This window comes from Protopterus annectens, chromosome 2.part0 (genome assembly GCF_019279795.1).
Source record: "Protopterus annectens isolate FY-2018-M chromosome 2.part0, PAN1.0, whole genome shotgun sequence".
NCBI lineage: Eukaryota > Metazoa > Chordata > Ceratodontiformes > Protopteridae > Protopterus > Protopterus annectens.
In genome coordinates, this window is record NC_056728.1 from 595,287,405 (window position 1) to 595,312,418 (window position 25,014).

Here is a 25,014-nt window from a genome sequence, read left to right on the forward strand (position 1 = left end):
AGGTCTCTGGTTTCAGGCAGGCAAATGAGATCTCAATATGGTCTCCAGGAGCCTCTTCTTGTGAATCATCATAGGGATTCCATCTTCCCCTTCAGATATTAGAATGTAGGTACACAATATTTTGATCCAGGAAGACGTGCCACATACCCAAGGCATGGGCACCTTCACAGTGGTTGTGCCTGAGGTCTTGGACACAACAGAGTGCATAGCTGAAGGCTGGAAGAGCACCTCTAGTGATATAGAATTTCGGGAGGAAGAAAACCCCAGAGTCCTCAATGAAGTGCTTAGTTTGCTTTTTCTCCTCCCTTTCTGTGTTGTTTTTTTGGAAGCCAGACTCCTGGAGGCTTTGTATGATGCCACTGTGACTCTGAATCAGGCATGTGTCCCTCTTTTGACGGCGAAATTTTGGAGAGAACACTAGAGGTGACAGACTGGCCTCAGGATAAACATGCAGTACAGACAAAAGTCCATGTTATGCTCTGGTCACAGGCAAAAGACACTTAAGAGTAAGAGTTTTTATGTTGAACTTGTTTTCCACAAGTCAAACAACTGCTAACTTTTGCGACAGTCTCCTCTGAACTGGAATCTGAGTCAGACATTCATAATAATCACTACACGTGCAAGAAAAAAGGAAATCCCCTACAGGGTACTTATCAGTCTTAAGAAGTCAGAAATCACCCAACCGCTGGACTACACATGATAAAAAGATATGACAATAAGGATCTGAAGATGGTATTGGCCAAAGCATTAGGGATGGGAAAAGTTTCAAAAGACTGGCCAGCAGAGGGCTACATACACTCATACCTCTCAAATGCCAAATAAGAGAATCAGGGAGAAGGGACACTAAAAATTAGGGATACCTAACCTGTATAACATATGCATATTCACATCAGCACATTAATACAAGAATATTGGACAAAGCAAAAAATAATGGGGGTAACTGGGTAAATGTTGAGAGTCTGAGACAATTCTTAAATATTACTATAATTCTCTTAAGAAGTTATTAGAACAGATATTAAATCGACATGTATTTTTCTGATTGACTAGTAGTACGAAACTCGAATGTCTGACATTAACTAACTAACCGACTCACCAGAAAATAAAACAAGTTATAAGAGACAACAAAAACATGAGACAAACACAGATGTTTTGCAAAGGCCCCAGACTTCCAAAAATATATATAAAAAAAAATAAAAAACAATTATTACACTTTAATGTTTGATACTGACTGGCTGTTATCCTCATTAATTTACCAAACAAACAAACAAAAAAAAACAATACTTTTGTAAGGAACAGGACAAACTATGATGCAAAATTATGGACAAACTATAACAATTTTCAGAACAAAACAAGTATGAAACACTAATGTCTGCCATTGACTCAATATAACCCTTACTGGCTTATTTATTTTATTGTCTGTTGACCTGGGAATTCTGTCTGGGCAGAAAGGCCCCTTTCAGCAGAGGCCCATGCAGAAAAGCTCCAGTACAAGCAGTATGCAAGACCTTTTAAGTTAGAAAATATTAACAATGTCATACAGAATAAAAATTATTTGCCATATAATCAAAACTTGCTTTGACTCTGTGGGCTCTGTTCTTTGACAACTACAGAAGAAAAAGTAGCAATCCCTCTCCTCAAAACACTTTCAGACCCCCCCCTGTTGAGTCTTGACTGACTGACGGCTATGTTACAAAATAACAAACTGACCCCCTAGGAAAAAACAATCCGATTCAGACAAGAAGATCACACTGATCATATCCTGGCTCCACAACCACTCTCTTCTTCCATTCTCTGAGCCCTTGATTCATGCAGATTAAATACAATCACAGTAGTCCTCTAGTCTCTGCTCCCGAGGATATCAAAATGCATCTAGTTCCTTCTCTTTCTGTTTTGCTTAATATGTGGCTGAAAACTTAGCTGACATAACAGAAGACAGTATGCATCTCAAGTCTATTGCTACACATTAAGTGGATAGAAGAACAAGAAGCTGGTCAGCAGTATGCAAATTAGGTACAGTAAAGAGGTGTTTTGATTGACCAAGTCATCTACAGCCAAACCAGGGATCTCTTTACTGCACACTACCAAGGAATATTAGTAGCAAGATCGGGCAGATGGGACTACAGCTCTGTTTTACTAAAACATAAAACAGGTGCATCTGGGCAATATGGGACACTTGAGATGTAGACTAGCATGACAGGATACCCCACACTGTAACAGTAAATATAACAATGAACAATTGCAAATGTATTTCACAGCAGAAGGCAGTATTTTCATTTAACAGAACACAGTGCTAAACTGGGCCATATCAATGTCAGTGACAGAACAAATGGCATTGCATAGTACTAGTAATCCTCACCCAATACAAAGTACAGCAATAAATAAGACCAGGGACAGAAAAGCATTCATGATTCTTACTGCACTATACAAAGCATGCTAGTGTTTGAAATACCATATGGCTAACTTGTAATAAATACCTACTATACAATGGCTGCAGCCAAACAACATCCTCTCCGAATCTGCCTATCTACTCCATGGTAAACTAAACAGCAAGGCAACATTTTATAATTTTTTTTGTACGAGAAGACTAGATTACACCATGACATCCAAACAAAGGTTTTGAAAGAAAGGATTCAACAGTTTAATCTCTTGAAAGATGTTAGGAAGGATATTAATGATATTTACAATAACTAGTCTGAACAGCTAGGAGACTAAATGCTTATCATGCAACTTGCATTGTACAGTGGCTTACAGTCTCAAATTTAAATAAAAAAAAAAATATATATATATATATAAAGTCCTACTCACTTCCAGCATAATGCCTGTTCTAGTCCACTGATAACTTCACTGGTAGACTGCAGAACACACTCCCTGTTCCATATGCGGACTTTTCGGATCCCTGCAAATCAAAATATGACATGAGAAGTTAAGGAAATAATTCCTTGTCGGAGAGTTCTCTTTGCACCTCCCAGTTTTTTTTCCTGCATGCTTTTGCCTCCATGGCTGTTATCTAACCTCTGTATATCAATCTTCAGCCCATTTACTCCCCTGTGTCCTCGGCATGAAGAGAGATGACTGGTGTGGTCTTCATCCAGACAGCCAAGGAGGAGGTATGTGCCTTTCTTGACATCCTTATGAGAGTATTTCTACTAAAGGTCCCAACCACACACCACAGTGGTTGACATTAGCACAAATCATTCAGCCTCCTACACTATTCCCATGAGTGTGCATGCTTACACCCACATGCTAATGAGGGATACAGTCACCAGCTTGTAATGGCCAAGCCCACATCACAAGCCATAACCACTTTTGGTACTGTGCATACCTCTGCTTTCATAGTGGCAAATGCCCAAGCAAAGCTATAAAAATCACCTCCCTCCATCAGGATAAGTCTGCATTGGCTGCATATCTCCATTCAGTACCCAAGCATCTACTTTAATTTGAGTGGTCTAGGTCAGTCAAAACTTGACAATTTTCATACCAAGAGCTTCCATGAAGATGGTTTGAAAACTAACACCCAAACAATTCCTTCCACGCAGTCTATTCTTGTTCTGTACCCTCTCACAGTACACCAGTACCTCATTTTAGTTTACATATGAGAAAGGTCTGGCTACATAGTGTACAAGCACAGATCTCTGACAGCGATCCAGGTGAATGAAACTCAACTAGCAGCTCTAGCACCAAAGGAGCTTGGCAGGGAAGAAGAGACAAGGGAAGGGATGTAGTCCACTTCACTTCTGGAGGTAGGCAATCAAGGGCAGATATCAATGGTACACTTTCCCTGGTGAGGAAATGTTAAGCCACTGCACAGGCTACTCAGAGAGGGGAAGGTCTGCGTAGAGGGAATGTCCCTTTCAGAAATGAAGGGACAGCTTCTGTAGTCAGCTCATTCCATGTTCATGCTGACACTTGGTCGATTGCATGAATGGAGACACAGCATAAACAAAGAAAAAAAGGTTGAAGTACATCTGATGGCTGCTTAAATGATGACCTCTCCTAGCAAACTCTCAGGCTGGTGATGGGGAAACAAGTAGATCCACAGGATGGGAAGTGACCCACTGGCAGGCAGTGTGGATGAAAAACTAGAGAAAAAGGTTTATTACGAGAAGACAAAGGCATCTAATTACCTCTAGTTGGGTAGTTCAAGTCAGCAAACTCTTGGTATGGGACAAATGATCTCATAAGGAAAAGTTCTGTGGGGACTATCTGTAAGCACTTCACCTTCAAATCAGTACAGACAGCAGTGCAATAATGGGGTACGTAAGAACACCACCAAGTTCTTCCAGGGGTGTAAAGAGACATAATGGATTTAGAAAATTGCCTTGTAACACAACCTTTAAATTACAAATTTATTAATACAGATATTTGGCAAGTAAAGCAATATGTCAAGAACAAAAAGGTTAGGCAGGCAAGGTCTGAGAACTGATTCTTGGCAAATGGCTTCACACTGAAATGTCAGTGCTTGAAATGCTGACTGCTGAAAAGCCAAAGGAACACCAAAAACCCAGGAAAAGAGCAAATATCATGGATCTCTCTGGACTTCCAATGTGGGAGGTAAGGCCCCCCCTATATACCCTGAACCAATTCATACCAACTCTGAGATTACAATATCTCAGGAAAAAGGAAATATTCAGAGAAATGGCTATCTTGGATGTAGTATATTCAAGCCTGTTTTTCATCCATTTAGTCTCCATGTTTTGGAATTTGCAATAACGGGACCCAACATTTTAAATTGTTACCCTGGCAAACCCCTACATGATTGACAGTGGGCCTGTTTGTGAATAGCTTGCACTGATTAAAACTCTGTGTTTGTGTAGGAAACTTGCATGTATATACAAGCTAGTATAAAGCACGGTTAACTGGCCCATGCAAACTTAGCTCAGCAGCCACTGCAATAAAATGTCTGATCACATAAATCAGGTTGCTAAAGATTACTTGTGCAACTGAAGATCAACGGATTAAAGTGGTCTCTGCTCCAGATACTGCTTTACCTACATAGAAGTATGTGAGCAAAAGGATCACACAGACTCACATGTAATAACACCCCAATGTCAACATTTGAAATCAACATTCCTTGTATGGTTGTTAGCATAAATCACTATAGAATTTCTGTTTCTACACTTTGTGTAGATGCCCTGGACGCATACAACAGAATGTTGCTACACCATCATGCTGTCATGTGCTGAACTGGATAAATACTTGAGTATCCTAGTGCACAAAAGATGCAGGTACAATGCACAAGAGATGTGCAAGGATGGTGTGGTATGTGTATGTATATATTCACTTGATAAAACCCACTTGACATTACAACTATTTCTTACTATCAAGAACAATATTTCACAGCAAATAACTTATCTGTGTAACTGTACCTGTATGACTGCAAGTAATTCTAATCAACTTATAAGCTGTGGAAAAAATGAAGGAACATCTAAGAAGTGAGCTGCTGTAAACATGCTACAAACTTACAGGGTACCATAACAACTGAGCTGGAGAATCACAACGAAGCCTTAGGTATAACTAACAAAAGTATCCAACATAGTAATGCAGCATAAACAGAGCACAAGCCTGTCTGCCTGAAGTGATCTCTTAGCAGTGTATGTCAGATGTATCCATGGTGCCTGTGCTCTCTGGGTTAAAGGTACTACAAAATGCAAAACAGTCACACTGCTAAACACACACATATAAGAGCTATACCTAGAGTATGAATGCATCTGTCGTCTGAAATATGAAAAATTGTGTTCCGTAATTGGAAGAAAAATATTTCACTACAAGGCAATAAATGGGAGTTTACTAATCCTATGGAAGATATTTCATGTGTCACACAAACCAGACCTCAATTTATTCCAGTTATTCATTTTTTTTTATCTATTACTATTTCCTGATTGTTTCAATGGGATGTGGTAATTATGTAAGCTGTGTACTGAATATACATAGCTTTTGAAGGTTTTTTTATGACTGACCTACCTTCTGGGTGGTTTTATCTTGCACTTGATATAATTTTTAATGCATGCTGTCAAGTAAATCTGAAGTATTACTTTAGTATTGTAGTTTAGGAATAACACACTTTTGGTCCTTGTCCAGACTAGATCTACCAGCAATAACTCATCACTGCAGGCATCCACATACAACCCCACAACAGAATTTGACAATACAAAATCAGCAAAACAATAGTAGTGGTAGTTAAGTTTTTTCAGCTTTTCCCGGTTAGGGGTCACCACAGCGGAACTCCGGTCCGCTAATGATTGGCAGTACATTTTTATGGTGCCGAGTTGCCAGCCCAACGCCCAACCTTCAGGGAAGGCATGCCCATTCACACATGTCTTTCGGAGGCCACCCAACCGCGGGCAGGACATGCAGACTCCACAAAGAAGGCACTCCAGCCGAGAATCGAACAGGAGAACCTCTTGCTGTGAGGCAACAACTCTACTGCTGTACCACATAACAACATTAAAAGGGATCCAAGATCGGGTTGACACTGACTGCTAAACATTCTAATAATCAGCATGACTTAAAACAAAACCATCAGTGTACTCTGCAAAGCACATGTGTTAAATACCTACATTTCACTTAGTGCCCCCAAGCATCATTTGAACTACACTTCTGGCCTATACTGCTACGTTTCCGTTAGTGCTTCTCCCCCAATGTCTTCCGAACTGTAACTAACTGATATATACAAAAGATATTTTATAATAAACAATCTAAAACATACTCGATTCTGGGCAAATGGCACCAACGGCAAAGAACTGTCCATCCCCTCGCCATGTGATACGAGGTAAGCAATCATCCCAAGGTAGGACAGGCTGAATCTCCTAGGAAAAGCATTAAAAAAATAAATTTGGTTATGTATTTAAAAAAACTGCAATGGTAGAGCTATGCATTCCAGATGACTGCACATTAACACCACAAATCCTACATGCAATAAGGGCAGTTTAAAACACAGTAGAATTTTAATCAGTATATAAATTTGTGACTAGGAAATTTAGTGCACTGTTACCAGCTACAGTGGACTAATAAATTTTGGTTTCAGAATCAAAGTACCGAAAGCACATTTCTTTACTCAAGAGCTCAGGAGGGAAAATAAATGATTGGCAACACAATTAGCAATACACAATAAATAAATAATTGGCAACACAAATCAGCAATACACAATGAAATGAACAGCAAATATATGCATCACTTTCATTAAAAGTACATGAAATGAATGTATTTCTTTTATGTTAGTGCAGGATGTTTTCATTTTAGAAACAAATCATTCCAAATAAAGACAGAATGAGGCAGAAATATTGGTTCATCATGTCTAAACAGAAATATGTTTTCCGTTGAAAAAGAATTATATCTTACATTAAAATCTAATAAAATAACCATCAGTACTTCCTTTCTGAGCTGTACAGATACTGTGCAAGGTATTCACCATAATATTAAATCTTTGAAAGCTTTTCTTGTAACACACAATGGCATTAGGATGACTACACCTTTGGTGCTGGTCTTCAGCTCCAGAAGTTTTTGTACTCGTGTTTCAGCACAAAATTTGGTGGTTAGTGTAACTGTTATCTTATGAGACTACTAGCTACAAAGAAAGAGGCCAGAATAACTACCTTCCTAGAGAACACAGAAAGGAAGGAAGGGAGGGAGGGAGACAACATTCAGATGAGTAATTCAATGAGACTAAAAACAAGATGTCAGCACCCACTACCAATAGCCACACCTGAACATTCAACATTATGCCAAATAATTCAAATGAAGTCTACATCAAACTTAAAGGTGTAACCTGCAAGTAAGCTTTAACATTTAGGCAGAATATTAAGCCGTTTTCAATTCCAACTGGGTGGATAATAGGTGAAGTGATAAACCACAGAACTTAAATACAGTCCCTACAGAACAGCTTTACCAAAAGGAGCTCCGATACTGAAAACAATGCCTGTAGACTAAAAGATCACTGTGCAGCTGCATTTAAGCCCTCATTGGATGTACAACCATTGCAGCTCTGATAGTATGATCTTTCACAGCATCCCCCTCCCAAAGGCATGGCCACATTTATCAAGACAGATCTCAAAGGACTTTTTATACTATCAAAGATGCTATGTAAACAATTGTATTTTATGGACTCCTTTTATTGGAAGGAAAAAGTATGAAAATCTTGCTTAAAGGCTGTTTATTTAATGAAATTTGTGAGAAGCCTGAACTCATAAGCAGCATTCCTTGGATTCAGGTAGTGGAAAGGACTGATCTGTAAGTGGAGGAGTCAGTTGATCTATTTTAAAGTCAAGGAGATGTGGCAAAACGAAAATTCTAGCGAGATTCAAAATTCAGAGCCCCTGAGTGGGCCTGTCTAACTAACATGACGAGTCATTCTATACCTATTGTACAGTGTGCGGATGTCACTGACAGAGGAAGTAATAGGGCATATGTGTAACAGTGAGTTACAGGAATTTTTGCCTGCACTGAAAAAGAAAAGCTATTTAGTGCATTTTCACTGTCTGCAGGAGATACTAAGCAGACGTTACGGACAGAGGCACTGAAACCTTTGGGTACGGTTGGTTCGGACCAAAGGGCTGCAATATATTTAGGTAAACAACATTTTATGATGTCTCCTTTTAGAAAACAACTGTGATGTATAGAATGATATATATTTTCAACTACAGACAGACGAACTATCACAAGTAAATTAGAAATTGCAAAACTTTGTGCAATTCTGGTCTCCAATGAAAGAGGGTGATCAAGCCTGTATGGATTATGTCAGAAAATGTCTGGACTCTGAAAAGTAGAACATGCAACTTTTGTGAAACACAACATGGCTGTTTTTTTTTTTTTTTTTTTTTTTGCAAGGACTTACAGGAATTAAAATAATTACAGAAGAACAGTGCTTTATGCTGATCAACCAAAGTAATATTATTTCTGTGGGGAAGTATGGCATACAGTAATAAGAAGTTATGTACCTACCATAACGTTCCATGTTAGTTGTCTTCTTCTCGCCTTCTTTTTTGCTGGATGGGTTCGGAGCCGATCCTCGGCTCCGACTCGGCAATCTACTAAAGCTCAAGAGCTATTTACTGGCTCGAGGCCCTCCCTATATCCCACAATGCTAGGCGTCAGATCCCCAGATCTCGTTTGGCAGAGCTAACACCAAGGAAAGATTCAAGGACACCTGTCCAACCACAAGGAAAAACTATAGTACACAGACAGAGGAGGACACAATGTACATCAGAGTTGTCCAGAGGAAGAAGGTCTCAAAAGGGGACTCTTCTCGGTCTGTCCAGGCTAGGGGGAAGGAGGGTGGGACGCAAGAAAGAAGACGAGAAGAAGACAACTAACATGGAACGTTATGGTAGGTACATAACTTCTTAATGTTAAGTTGTCTATCTCGTCTTCATTCTTGCTGGATGGGACAGCGTCCCTAGCACCTTAGTCCTGGGTGACTCATCAGAACAGACTCTTGAGCACAGTGGAACCAAACTCAGCTCTATTCCTAGAGGCCACATCCAACTTATAATGCGAAATGAAAGTATGAGGAGTGGCCCAAGTGGCTGCAGCACAAATAGATTCCATTGATAGTCTTGCTTGAAAAGCTACCGACGTAGCTAAAGCTCTGGTGGAATGGCCTTTAGGTTTAGCAGGGAGTTCTTTATGTCTCAGTTGATAAATCAAAGTAATAATAGAGGACAACCACCTGGATAATGTTACTTTGGAAACTGGCAGTCCTTGCTTGCCCTCGGCATAGGATAAGAAGAGTTGGTCTGATTTTCTTATTTGCTTAGTCCTGTCCAAGTAGAAACGTAATTGCCTAAGAACATCCAAGCGGTGCAACTTTTGTTCAGCTTTGTTCGAATAGTTAGGAAAAAAAGACAGGCAGATCAATAGTCTGATTCAGATTTGTTTCAGAAGGTATCTTGGGTAGAAACGAAGGATTAGGCCTAAGTGAAACTCTGTCCTTATGAAACACAAGATAAGGAGGACGAATACAGAGGGCTTGAAGTTCCGAAACTCTCCTAGCTGATGTGATGGCTACCAAAAAGACAATCTTCCAAGAGAGCAATTTTAAGGAACAGGATGCCGCGGGTTCAAACGGGGGAAGAATCAAGGAAGCCAATATCAAGTTCAAGTCCCACGGAGGTGGGGGATGTCTGACCGGGGGCCTAAGCAACAAAGTTCCTTTGAGAAAGGCCTTGCAAAGTTTGTGGGACATGATGCTGGTTACTGACAGGCCAGCATGGAAATTTGCAATAGCATCTAATTGGACCCTAATGGTGGCAGAGGAGGAACCAGCTTGAAAGAGCTCTGCTAAAAAATCTAAAACATGATGTACAGGGGCCTGTAAAGGGGTCAATATTCCTAGCCTCTGCCCAGAAAGAGAAACGTTTCCACTTACTAGCATAAGTCTTCCTGGTGGCAGATTTGTGCGAAGAAAGTATGATTTCACGCACCGGCTGAGAAATTAGCGGAAGCCTGGCTAAGGTTGGAAGTGCAGCAACCAAGCTGTGAGGTTGAGAGACTGAAGGGATTGGTGCAGCCTGCCCGACTGATGGACCAAGAGGTCTGGCACTGGGTCCAGATTCCACGGCTGCTCCAGCAGGTGACAATGCAGGAACGGGAACCAAATTTGTCGAGGCCAGTAAGGGGCAATGAGGATCATCCTGGATCTCAATGAGGTTGCTTTCTGAATTAGCTTGGGAATAAGGGGAAAGGGCGGGAATGCATACAGAAGACCCCGGGGCCAATCGTGAACTAGAGCGTCTCTGGGGGAGTGCCCGGGAAGAGGGAAGAGAGTGAAGAAGTCGTCGTACTTGCTGTTGAGAGGAGTTGCAAAAAGGTCGCAGCAAGGTTGACCCCATCTGTGGAAGATTTTGTCTGCTACTGATTGATTGAGAGACCACTCGTGAGGCATGAGAATAGCTCTGCTTAGCCTGTCCGCTATGACGTTGGACCTCCCTGGGATGTGCATTGCTATCAGACACCGTTGAGAGGAGATCGCCCACTGCCAGAGTCTGAGTGCTTCTCGACATTAGGGATAGGACTTGGTTCCGCCCTGCTTGTTGATGTACCATACTACAGACATATTGTCTGTCTGAATTGCAATAGTCCCGGTGGGTAGAGAGTCCTGAAGAGCTTGCAACGTCAAAAGCACCACTCTCATTTCCAAGACATTTATGTGCAGATGGTACCCTAGAGGTTGCCAGGTGCCCTGGACAGTCCTGCCCTGAAAATGCCCCCCTCCACCCGATCAGGGAGATCGCCCATTCCCACACTCTCATGGCCTCTTGGCAGAGAGGATAAGACCTGGTTCCCCCCTGTTTGTTGATATACCAGACAACTGACATGTTGTCCATCTGTATCGCAATAGCTCCAACGGGAAGAAGGTTGTGAAGTGCTTGCAACGCTAACAGCACTGCCCTCATCTCCAGAACATTGATATGCAGGGAGGTCTCTGAGTGGTTCCATGTGCCTTGGACTGTTCTGCCTGAGCAATGCCCCCCCTTACCCGAGGCGAGAAGCATCCGTGGTCACTGTGACGAGGGGAGGTGGAGCGCAGAAGGGACGACCTGTATGGAGGTCTGGGGAATGCAGCCACCATAACAGGGCCCTCCTGCAAGCTTTGCTGATAGAAACAGGGTGATAGAGAGGGAGAAGCTGGAAGGACCACTGTACTTGAAGGGTCCACTGTAATACCCTCATGTTTAGGCGAGCGCACGGGAGGAGTGTAACTGCCGCTGCCATAGAGCCCAGTGCCCTCAGGACCAATTCCGCAGGTGGAGCTTCTGATTGGAGGATGGCCCGCACATGAAAACTGAGGTTCTGAAGTCGTTCTGAAGTGAGGTAGGCTCGTAGACTTCTCGTATCTAACCTGGCCCCTATGAAGTCTGTCATTTGTGTTGGAGCAAGGGAGGACTTGTCCATATTGATTGTGATGCCTAACTGGGGGGCTAGGCGAAGAAAAAAAATCTCTGGCTGAGCAGAGTAGATGCCTTGTTGGGGTGGTCAGGAGCCAGTCATCCAGGTACGGGAAGACCTGCATTCCCTGGAGTCTCAGGTGGGCCGCTATCACTGCTAAAACTTTGGTGAACACCTTGGGGGCTGTGGTAAGGCCAAAGGGAAGGACCCTGAACTGATAGTGGCTGGCTCCCAGCCGGAAGCGGAGAAACCTCTTGGATCATCTGTCCATTAAGATGTGGTAGTACGCATCCTTGAGGTCTATAGAGCACATCCAGTCGTTCTCCCGTAACAGGGGAAGAATGGATTGAAGAGTGACCATTCAGAATTTCTCCTTGGTTACCGCCAGGTTCAAGAGGGAGAGGTCTAGGATTGGTCTCAGGTCCCCCATCTTTTTTGGCACCAGAAAGAACCTGGAGTAAAACCCTAATCCGAGCTGGTCTGGGGGGACGGGTTGGATGGCCCTTTTTTCTAGCAGCTGCTGGATTTCCGCGGCTGCAGCCTCCCTATTATCGGGAGGTACATTGGGGTGGTTCTTGAGTCTGGGGACATGAAGCATAGGGATTTTGTAACCTCTGGATATAATCCGAAGCACCCAGCGGTCTGACGTAATGGACTCCCATGCCGCCAGGTGCCTCGAGAAACGTCCCCCGACTGCCTCCAGAGTGGAGCAGTCGGGCAACCCTTCAGGGCTGTTGCGTGGGCCGATCAGCGAAGGATTCTCTGGACCCAAAATTTCTCGGTGCTCCTCTGCCTCTAGGGTGGCGTCCTCCTCTGCCACGGAAGGACTTGTTGTCCGGAGCAGGTTGGGAATGCTGCAATTTCCGGAACCACATCTTCTTCTGTCCCTTTTGGTTCTTGGAAAAGGACATCTGGGGAGCAGAGAAGCGGACTCAGACGGCAGACAGCGTCTTCCCGTCCTTCTCGCTCTGGACAAGTGTCTCGTGAACGGTTTTGCCAAACAAGGCAGAACCATCAAAGAGGGCATTCGCAAAGGATGCCTTAAAGGGCTCCGCAAAGTCACATTGTCAGAGCCAGGCCTGGCGCCTAATCTCTAGGCCCGCTCCGCTAGCTCTAGCGGCTCCCTCAGTTGCATGAGACAGAAGCCGCATAGAGGTATTGGAAACAGATCTCAGAGTGGCCATACGAGTGGAGTACAATTGCTTGTCCTCTGCCGACATGGACTCCGGGGGGGGGGGGGAGCAGCTTATTCTTTAATAAGATCGCGCTGCATCCTAATGACATGTGCCATGTAGTTCAGAGACCTTACCCAGAAGGTTAATGAACTGAATACCCGCTTCCCAAGGCGATCCATCAATCAAAACTCCTTGCTCAGCGGATGGACCGAGGGGCTCTCCTGAGCTAGTTCCCTCTTAGTGGCTGCCGCCATCAACATGGCATCTACAGGGGGGAACCCTTGCTCCAGTGGGGACGGTCTGTGGGGGGGCTCAAGATCTTGTCCGGGCACTTGGGAATAGGCTCTACAGTGTCCGGCTCCTTCCACGCCCTGGTGGTCACAAGGTCCACCAGGGGGTCGGCCGGAGGCGACACCCAAGAGGCAGACGGGCCTGCTTCGAATGCCTCCAGGAACACAGACTCGTCGGAGGAAGCTTTGGGGGCAGACCACCCCCCCCCTGGAGCCTAAGCATTTCCATGATGTCTCCAAAGGAAACATCCTCATGGGGTGATCTTGGGGAGCCTTCCCCTTCATCCAAGTCTGTGTCCTCTGTTAAGGACTCGGGGGAGTCCACGTGCCTCCTCTTACACTTATGCTTGCGAGGCACTTCCTCGGGGGGGCTGTCCGAAGAGGTCTCACCAGCAATGTCCTGTTCCAAAGGAACAACCTAAGACATTGAAGCAGGCTGTCCCTGTGGCCGGGTGATGGAAGCCTGGCCCAGCAGAGAGGGAGTGCAGGGCGGAGCCGAGACAAGGGCCGGAGGTCTGGATGCCCTCGACAGAGCCCTCTCCACTACATCGAAGGCCAAGGGGGAGCCGCTCTCCCTGGGCTCCGAGAGCCGACTCCCACTCGGATCCGATGAAGGGACCGGAACCGGCGCCGAGACCGTCGGATCCGAGGGACCAGTGTGCTCCGACCTGGATGGAGTCGAAGGCACACTGAATCCCTCGGATCCGAAGCTCTGGCCACGGCTCCGAGAGGTCGGATCCGATGATGGAACCGACAGACTCGAGGGCAGGTCGGATCCGAAGTACCCAGTACTGTAGGTGCCGACCCACCCCCGGCTCCAACGCTGCCCGGCTCCAAGCGCTCCGAACCCGTGAAGCGGGTCGGAGAAGGAGCTATCGGAACAAAAAAGGGTGTTGAGCTCCCCCCCCGAAAGGGGGGGGGGAGGCAGGAGCACTCCCATCTGCAGCTGGGCCTGGATGAACCTTCTCATCATCCGGCCCAAGTCTGCATCAGACAGGCTGTAGGTGGATCTCGACATGGCCACCGAGGCAGGCCTGGAGTGCCGCCTCGATGACCTCGAAGGAGATCGGGTCTCCTCCTCCTCCGGTCCCGGGGAGAAGCAAGGTGATCGGAAGGATCTGGAAGCCGTGGAGGGAGAAGCCCGCTTAGCTGGGGGGGCCGAAGCGGAGGCCTCGGCCCGCCGCTTGTGCTGCTTCTCCCTCCGTTTCTCCCTCTTTGTCTCCTGATCCTCCGGTGCTTTAGTGGGAGTTTGAATCCCAGCTGGAGGAAGGGGGGCAGGAGTGGCCACCACCACAGGCTGGGGAGGTGCCACGGGAGTAGCGGAGGCCGAAGCCGACTACGGGGGCAAAAGTCCCGCCAGGACCAGCTTCGACCTCCGCTCTTTCAGTGCCCTGGGGTTGAACCCTGCCCAAATCATGCATCCTGAGGACAGGTGTTCAACCCCAAGGCACCGAACACACTGAGTGTGGCCATCCGCCGGTGAAAGCTTACGGCCACACTCGGTGCACTTAGAAAAAATGGGCTTTGGGGCCTCTGACATTTCTGAGGAAAAGGACTACACAAGCACACCAGGCCCCAAAACACAAAAACACACACTACGACCAACGAGGGGAGGATTACACTAAAAAAGGAATAAAATTAACCTAAAGGGATCCTAAACACACACACGCGTTAAAAGGGAAAGATTTTTCTGATTTTTAAACAAGTTTTTGAGAACTTATCTGAAAGTCGCCAGGAGCTCTGCAATCCAGCTGTCGCTTCTAAAAGCAGCAGACTAGATCAGAGGTCAATTGGGGATAGCAGGGGATTATGGGTGAGTGGAGGAGCTAGGAGCTCGGATCCATAGCTGTATAAATAGTTGCCGGCTCGGATCCGATATCGGATCCAAGACCCCACAGGTTGCTGACAAATGAAGTCCCTACTTCAGATCTCGCCACGTGCATCAGGCACGACTCCCTGGGGTTTCCGAAACCACATTTTTCCACTCTTCTGACCTTTAGGGTACGGTCTAGAGGGAGTAGAAAAACGGACTCCCATGGCAGATGGAGTCTTGCCTTCCTGCTCACACCTGGTAAGAGTATCCTTCACCTGTGGTCCAAACAAAGCCGAACCATCGAAGGGGGTATTGGTGATGGACGCCTTAAAGGGGTCAGCAAAGTTACATAACCACATCCAGGCATGTCTTCTCAAAGCCACGCCTGTACCTGCGGCCCTACTCTCCCCATCGGCTGCATAAGAAATGAGCCGCATGGAGGAGTTGACTATAGAGTTAAGGGTCGCCAGCTGGGAGTTAATCTTTTCCTGAGACCCCGCAGCTGATGGATCCTGAAGGGCATCACCCAGTTCCTTGAGAAGATCCCTTTGAAGGCGGGTGAAATGGCACAGATAATTCAGCAACCACATGGAAAAGGTCGCTGAAGAAAACATCCGCTTCCAGTACCTGTCCATTGTCCTAGACTCTTTGTTAGGTGGATGGACAGGCACCGAAGGGTCAGCCAACTCCTTCTTAGTGGCTGCTGCCACCACCATGGCATCAACAGGGACACCCTTTGTCAGAAACTGTTTGTCAGATGGGGCTGTAATGAATTTAGTGGGCCTGCAGGGAGTTGGTTCCACTGTGATCGGGGCTGTCCACACCTTCTGAGCCACTTCCATGAGCAGGTCGAAAGGCGGAGGCACCCAGGAGGTGGAAGGGCGAGAACCAAATCTGGCCAGGTACACAGAGTCGTTCTCGGAAGGGTTAAGGGCAGTTCAGTTCCCCTCTGCCTAAGGATCTCAAGGATGTCTGAAAAAGAGATATCCTCAGAGGGGAACCTTGGGGACCCTTCCGAATCCTCCAAGTCAGTGTCAGACGTGACTGACTCAGGGGAGTCAACATGTTTCCTCTTACATTTCCTCTTCCTAGGGGGCTCCTCTGAATGATCAGGGGAGGCCTCGGAAGAGGAAGATACACCCAATGGGGCAACCTGGAGCGTCTGTTCTCCATGCTTGGGGTCAGGAGGGTGGACAGAGACTGATGCAGGCACCATGGTGGGAGGAGCCGAAGGGACCGATCGTGGAGCCGACACAGGAGTCAGCACGCTCCTCATGACCTCGAAGGCGCCTCTGTCAGGCAGAGAAGAGAGTCCACGCTCCGAAGAGATGTGAACCCCTCCCGGCACCGAGAGGGACGGCGCCGAGGCTGATGTTGGAGCCGAGCTCACCTGCGCCGAGGCCCCGAGAGGGAGAACGGGGTCGACAAGGGTCCGATGCCACTCTCCCCCTCTGAGCCGACGACGGAGTCTCGGCGCCCGGATCCCTCCAAGGACGGAACCAATGAAGAGATTGGAGCCAACGAGGGAGCCAAAAGGCATGGCATCGGTTCCGACGTTACCAAGATTCGAGCCCCAACCAGTTCCGGCTCCGAACACAAGGAGGGAGTTGGAGGAGGAACTGCTGAAGATATCGGGACAGCCACAGTCTGTTGAGATGGGCTGGTTAACATTTTGGCCAGGGCCTGTGATTTAAGGAGTCTACTGACAACCCTCTCTAAGTCATGATCGGATAGCCTGGAAGACCGAGATGAGTGGGAAGTATGGCTTTTTTCAGATTGGAGCAATGGTGACCTCGGAGCCGAACGAACCAATTCTAGGGAAGGGGACCTAGAACGTTTTCGGCTTGAAGACGTTTCCGACACTAAGGTCAGAGCTGACTGAGGTCCAGAGGTGTCGGCTCCAGCCAGAGCCGAAGAGGAGGCAGGCGCTCCCACCAGGCGACGGCTCCGAACAGGGAGCCGACGGCTTGGCGGGCTTAGAGGATTTACCCGACGAAGGCTTGGTCGGGGATCCTTCTGGCTTAAGTAAGCCTCTAAAGATGAGCTTGTTCCTATGCTCCTGCAAGACTCTCGGGCTGAAGGCATGACAGACCAAGCAGGAGTCCTGCAGGTGTAGGGGGCCCAAGCAATAAACGCAAGAAGTGTGACAGTCTTTCAGAGACATCTTCTGACAGCACGAGTCACACTTCTTAAAACCTGAGACTTTAGTATCCTTAGACATAGTGGATACCAAGGAAGAAAAGTCACTAACACACAGAAAACACACACACACTCGCACTAGTTAAACTAACAATGTTAATAACTACACTGCCAAATATATATATAAATATATACAAAAACTACAAGCCTACAAACTGTAGTAAAGTAGAAGAGCTAAACACTACCCTATTAACACAGGAAAGAGAGGGGAGATTAGCCACTAAGAAAAAAAGGGGTGGGGGGGGAACTCTCTAACTAAAAACGAGTTTCTGAGAGGGAATATTAGGGAGTAAACAGTGAATTAACTAACCAGAACGCTATATATATAAGATAAGGTTGTAGAAAAAAAAACTAAAGTTAACATTTATACTAATATTAGGAGAAAAAGATTAATACGACCTGGAGCCAAGTAAATTCACAACCTCGTAGCTGAAGTGGCAAACGAGATCTGGGGATCTGACGCATAGCATTGTGGGATATAGGGAGGGCCTCGAGACAGTAAATAGCTCTCGAGCTTTAGTAGATTGCCGAACCCATCCAGCAAGAATGAAGGTGAGATAGACAACTTAACATAAGGCCGTACTGAAATGTGAACAATGTGGGAAGGTGAGGCATGTGATGGCTAATTGCAAACCATAATACAGAAAAAGCAAACCAAAGGATAATGTTTTGTTTGACTGTACTAGAAATGATGTAGCTGAGGGAACTACAACAGAATATTAACAAGAGGACAACAAAAAATTACAAAATGATGAACCAGAAAAAAGTGAGGATATAGAACAAAAAGGGAGATCTGGAAGGGGGTGATGTGGACATAGGAATACGTATTCAGTATTACAATCAGGTGAAGATGAGGAATGCGAAGAATAAGAGGGATGGAGAACATGAAATGCAGGATTTAAAGTAAGTAAGAGAGAATGTATTTCAGAATGTGACTGTGTTTCCATAAATTAAGAAAAAAAATGTTCCTTTTGTTATCAAGACACAAGGCTTATTTTATATATAGGAAAAATAATTTCGTATTTACTCACTTGACTTTGATTATCGGGGAAGCCCAAATGGGCAAAGCCCCTTTTCAGCAGAAGCCTGGGAAGAAAAGCTCCACATAGCAAACACTTGCAAGGCAATTAGCATGAGCAAGCAATAAAAATACACTGCATAACAATGTGCTAGATACATTGTAACAGGTAATCACTACATGAAAGTGCACAATATAGTATTTACAACATGACAAAGAAATACATATATCAGAAGAGCAGTCAGCATTATTTTACAGTTTATGTATAAAGTGACACTGAAATTTTAGTGCACAGACAGAAGATGCTGCATATGCATAACTTTATCCAAAGAGTTATTCACTTGAGAGATACAATGTGAGGATTTTATGATACTCTATCATGCTACATAACAAAAGGACTGATAAAAGGGCAGGATTGTTTTGTTGATAGATATGACATCTTTATTAGAATGATTAGAATAAGAAAAAGAAGTTATGTACTCGCCATAACGTTCCATGTTGGTAGTCCATCTCACCCTTCATTTTTACATATGGGTTCGGAGCCGATCCTCGGCTCCGACTCAGCCGATTTTCAAGCTCGAAGACTTCTGGTTGGCTCATTGCTAAGCAGATATCCCATGGTGCACCAGTGCAATCCCCAGATCTTGTTTGCTGCTCACTAGAAATAGAAAGAAACCCTTAACCAACAAACCAATACTAAAGGGTTGCCTACCAAGAAATGTACAGTATTACCTCCAGATCTTCCAAGATGGGGGCAGGAGGGCGGGGTGGTAAAAATGAAGGGTGAGATGGACTACCAACATGGAACGTTATGGTGAGTACATAACTTCTTTATGTTAGGTAGTCCGATCTCACCTTCATTTTTACATATGGGACAGCGTCCCTAGCACCTTATTCTTGGGTGGCTCATTGGAAGATACTCCTGAGCACCATGGAGACAAAGGATGCTCTACCCCTAGTTGCCAAATCCAACTTATAATGAGTAATGAAGGTGTGAGGGGTAGCACACGTACCTGCTGCACAGATATGATCAATTGGTACACTGGCTTGAAAGGCTGCAGAGGTAGACAGAGACCTGGTAGAGTGAGCCTTGATCCTGTGGGGTAAAGGTCTGCCCTCCGAACTGTAGATGAAAGCTATGCAACTCGAAATCCAATTAGACAATGTCACCTTAGAAACTGATAAGCCCAATCTGGAATCAGAAAAGGAAACGAACAACTGGTCTGACTTTTGAAATTCTTTGGTCCGTTGCAAATAAAAACGTAGCTGTCTGTGAACATCCAACTGGTGAAAAAGATATTCAGCTGCATTGCTATGATTGGGAAAGAAAACTGGAAGCTCAATGGACTGGTTCAAAGTGGCAAAACAAAAAAATTTGGGAACAAACAAAGGATTGGTACGTAAAGAAACCATGTCTTTATGAGAGACTAAATAAGGTGGCTTAATAGACACGGCATGTAGTTCAGAAACACGTCTGGCTGATGTAATAGCTACTAAGAACACAGGCTTCCAAGACAAATACTTTAAGGAAGCTGAATGAGATGGTTCAAAGGGAAGGGATGTTAGTTTGGACAACACAAAATTTAAGTCCCAAGAAGCCACAGGTTCTTGCAATGGTGGTCTCAGTAAAGTGGCTCCTCTCAAGGAAGTTTTGCATAACTTATGAGACATAAGGTTGACATTTGGAGATCCCAAGTAAAAATGTGAGAATGCAGCCAATTATACTTTGATGGTGGCTGTGGCAGATCCCTGCTGAAAAAGCTCCAAAAGGAATTCCAGAATCACAGGAACGGGAGCGGTGTAAGGATCCACTTTAATTTTCCATGCCCAAATAGAGAAACTTTTCCATTTACTGTCATACAGCCTTCTGGTTGATGGTTTATGCAAGGATAAAAGAATATGGGACACTGATGATGAAACATCATGAAGCCTGACTAGAGATCGAACTGCAGCAGCCAAGCTGTCAATTTGAGGGTGTGGAGAGAGTGGTGTAGCGAACCTGACATGTGGGTCAATAGATCTGGAACTAGGTTCAGGATCCAAGGATCGTCCAGGAGAAGAGGCTCGAGGAAGAGGAACCAGACCTGACGAGGCCAGTAAAGAGCAATGAGGATTAACTTGCTTCCCAGTTGGTTGGCTTTCTGTATCACTTTGGGAATAAGAGGGAATGGTAGGAAAGGCATAGAGAAGTCCCGTGGGCCAATCATGGACCACAGCATCTCTGGGTGCTTCCCCCAGAGGGGGAATTAAGGAAAAATAACTGCTGCACTTGCAATTGACCGGACTGGCAAAAAGCTCACAGCAAGGTTGTCCCCATTTTCGGAAAATCTGTTCCACTATTTCCCATTTCATAGCCCACTCGTGGGGCAGCAAGATTGCCTGGCATAGCTTGTCGGCTATCATGTTGGTTGTCCCCGGAATGTGCATTGCCACCAGAAAGCGCTGGGAAGAAATTACCCATACCCAAACTCGCATGGCCTCTCGACAGAGTGGGTAAGATCTGGTACCACTCTGTTTGTCGATATACCACACAACCGACATGTTGTCCGATTGTATTGCAATCGTCCCTGGAGGAAGAAGGTCCTGAAGTGCTTGCAACGCCAGAAGCACCGCTCTCATCTCCTGAAAGTTGATATGCAGATGAGCCTCATGTTTTTGTCATGTGCTGTGGACAGTCCTGCCAAGATAATGCCCTCCCACCTGACCTGGGAGGCATCAGTGGTCACAGTGGCAACGGGTTGGGTAGGCACAAAGGGAGCTCCCGTGAACAAGTTGTTGGGGGCTATCCACCAACGAAAGTAATTTTTGCATGAATCTGTCAGCAGAATAGGGTGATTCAGCGGTAGATATTGGAACGACCACTGGGAGAACAGGAGCCATTGAAGGATTCTCATGTGCAACCTGGCTAAAGGTATTAACAGAATGGTTGAGGCCATCGTTCCAAGAAGTTGAAGAATCCATTTTGTTTTGACCTTCCGAAGCGGAAAAAGACGCTGAACTTGTGAGATGAGGTTTTGTGCTCTTTTGGCGGGAGCTGTCATATCCACTGTGTCTACCTCTGCGCCTATAAAATTCACAGATTGCGAGGGCAGTAATGCAGATTTTTCCCAATTTATGGAGATCCCTAGTTGAGTGAAAAGCTGGATGGTGGCATCCATGTTTTGGAGAAGTAGATGCCTGGTGGGGGCGGTCAAGAGCCAGTTGTCCAAATACGGAAACACCTGGAATCCCTGACGTCTCAGGTGAGCTGTCACTACTGCCATGCATTTGGTAAACACCCTGGGGGCTGTGGTGAGATTAAAGGGCAGAGCACGAAACTGATAATGGTGGACTCTCAGCCGGAAGCACAGATACCTCCTTGACGCCTCATCCATTTTTATATGGTAGTAGGCGTCTTGGAGATCCAGAGAGCACATCCAATAGTCTTTCCCTAACAACGGGAGTATCGACTGCAGTGTGACCATCCAAAACTTGTCCCTTTTCACGGATTTGTTTAATCTGCTGAGGTCCAATATTGGCCTCTAGTCTCCGGTTTGTTTTGGGACTAAAAAGAACTTGGAGTAAGTTCCAGATCCTGTCTGGTCTGCTGAGACGGGCTGGATTACTCTTTCTGAGAGCAACTTGTTGATCTCCACAGTTGCCTGATCCCTGTGATTGGGTGGAACATCTGGGATCTTCTTGGGAACAAGCGGTGGAAGGGAAAAGGGTACGACATAGCCTCTGGTAACAACTCTTTGTACTCACTTGTCTTGGGTTATATTTAGCCAGGCTTCTGAATACAAAGAGATGTGACCCCCCCGACTGGCTCCAGAGAAATGCAGTCGGGCCCCACATCAGGAGCACTGATAAGACCGCCTTGAAAGGAATCACAGCCTTGCTGGTACTGCGGACTGTCCCTGCATTTCCTCCTCCTCTGCCTCTGAAGGAGGATTCACTGTGTGTGCCCGGAAAGGCCCTCTGGGACTTTTTGAACCACATCTTACCCTTTGACCTTTGGGGTATGGTCAAGAGGAGACGGTAAAATGGACTCCCATGGCAGAGAGAGTCTTTCCTTCCTGTTTACACCAAGTGAGTGTTTTTTCCAACTTGGAACCAAATAAGTAGGAACCATCAAATGGGGCGTTGATGAAGGTGGACTTAAAAGGCTCCGCAAAGTTACACAAGCGCATACAGGAGTGGTGCCTAAGGGCAACTCCTGAACCCACTGCTCTGCTCGCTCCATCAGCTACATGAGAGATAAGCCGCATGGAGTAGTTAACTACCGAATTTAGGGTGGACAACTGAGCAGAGATCCTATCAGGGACTCCCTCAGGACAAACACCCTGTATGGAATCTCCTAACTCCTTGAGGAGATCCCTCTGCAACCTCATGAAATGGGTATGATAGTTCAGAGATCGAAGTGTAAAAGCAGTTGAACTAAATAAACGCTTCCCAAATCTGTCCATCTGTCAAGACTTCTTGTTTGGTGGATGAATAGAGGAAGAAGTCTCCGCCAACTCCTTCTTCGTGGCTGCCGTCACCACCATGGCATCTACGGGAACTCCCTTAGACAAGAATTCTTTTCCAGGAGGGGCAGACAGGAACTTATTTGGTCTTCTAGGGACTGGCTCCACTGCATCGGGAGTATCCCAAACCTTCCGACTAACCAAATCCATTAGCTCGTTGAAAGGTGGAGACACGGCAGAGAGTTGAGACCCGAAAGCCTTCAAGTACACAGACTCCTCATCAGAAGGGTTGACAGTTGGCCAGTCGCACCTCTGTTTAAGGATCTCTAGAATGTCCACAAAGGAGACATCATCAGAGGACGACTTAGGGACCCCTCCAACTCATCGAGGTCAGTGTCCGATGTCAGAGACTCATCCTGGGAGTCAATATGCTTCCGCTTGCATACTCTCTTCCAAGGGGGCTCCTCAAAAGGACCTTCTGGGGAGGCCCCGGAAGAGTGGGGGCCACCAGCCGGTGGCTCCTGAGGCTGTGGGTCTCTGCTGTCTCCAGAGAGAGTACTTACTGAGACCGAAGTGGGAGTCCTGGGGGGGAAGAGTGCTTGTGCCACTGGCAGGGGCTGCAGATTGTGACAGCACACTCCTCATCACCTCAAAAGCAAACCTCTCCGGATCCGAAGACCCTCCCCGCTCCGAAGAGACAAAGGACGGTGCCGGAGCCCAAGCCATCGGCTCAGAGATAGATGCAGGGTCCGAGCTCACCCTGGCGGAAGCACCAAGAGGAAGGCTTGGAACCGACGAAGATCGATTCAAACCCTCCCCCTCGGCGCCAACAGAAGAGCTTCAGTCCCTGGACACAACAGACGGAGCCGAGCGTGTCAGAGCCGAACTCGGCTCCAATGCAACAGCAAGGGGAGCTGGAACCGAGGGCTCCTCCATTGGTAACAAGCACTCCGGCTCCAAAAAACCAATATGGCTCGGAGGAAGAAACATGGATGAGGACAAGGCTGGTTCGAGTGGCTCCGGAGCAGATTGGATCAGAGCCAACAAAAATTTAGGCAGGGCAGACGACTTCAGGAGTCTCAGTACTACCCTCTCCACATCTTCTTCTGAAAGACTCCTGGAAAATCTAGAAGATAAAGTTGGGGATCTCGACCTAGCAGGCACTGGAGATTTGACCATCAAGGAGACCGGTAGGGACTCTACAGACCGGCTCCGAGAACCAGAGTAAACTATTCCCAAGGGTTCAGCAGTCGGCACGGAAGCACCTGTGACCGACTCTGAAACCACGGTGCTCTCCTTCAGCTCCGAAGACTGAGGAGTCGAGGAGGCAGATTTTGTTAATTTGGCAGGTGGCTCCGAAACATCAGCCGGTGCCGGAGAAGGTCTTTTTCAACCTTTTGATTTTGAGTCAGATCTTGACTTTGAAGACTTAGACGAAGAAGCCGAAGAACCAGATAAAGCTTCCTCGAAGGTTAGCTTCAGAAGACCCCTGAGTATCAGTTTGTTCTTTCTCTCCTGCAACACTCTAGGAGAGAAAGCATGACAAAACAAACATGATTCTTGCAAATGGATGGCTCCCAAGCAGTAGACACAGCTACTGTGGCCATCCGTCAAAGACATTTTCTGGAAGCACTTCATACCTTTTTTAAACCCAGAGGGTTTGTGCTCCTTGCTATCCTTAGACATTGCAACACACAAGCAACCAGAGGAGAAAAGAGAAAGAGAATGACTGAGGACTAGGTCCTCTAACTAAAACGGGCCTAGCCCTGCAGAAGAATTACACAAGGACTAGGTTCTCTAAGTTAACTAGGTCTTTCACTAAACAACAGACAGATATTCAGTCACACAGGAAATATTTTCAAATAAAAATACAGTGGAGTAGAAACACGAGAACTAGGTCCTCTAAGTTAAACGGGCCTAGCCCTGTGAAGGTCTTCTAATTCAAACAGACCAAGTATACCACAACACGCACACACACACACACGCTCAAAAGGTAGGAGAAAAATGTGCAACTGCAAAGTGATTAAGACTTTAGCGGGACCCTGCTAAAGACCACTAGTCAACAATAATCGATTGACAGGAAAGTAATCAATAGGAGCCCCTACTGATTAAGAACGGCAAAACCGCCAAAACTAACTATCTAGACAATAAATCGCAACTGTGCCTAACTACTGATACACAGGAGACTACT

General features: G+C 46.0%; 1 protein-coding gene across 1 annotated transcript in view; it reads right to left on the reverse strand.

Annotated features, from left to right (window-relative positions):
- ELP1 (elongator acetyltransferase complex subunit 1) overlaps positions 1-25,014 on the reverse strand; it is a 1,639,125-nt gene that overhangs the window by 1,387,750 nt on the left and 226,361 nt on the right. Inside the window, exons 7-8 of the mRNA XM_044060975.1 lie at positions 6,707-6,806; positions 2,806-2,896 (exon numbers count right to left, since the gene is read on the reverse strand). Coding sequence (XP_043916910.1) covers positions 2,806-2,896; positions 6,707-6,806 — 191 coding nt within the window. The remainder of the gene's footprint in view (positions 1-2,805; positions 2,897-6,706; positions 6,807-25,014) is intronic.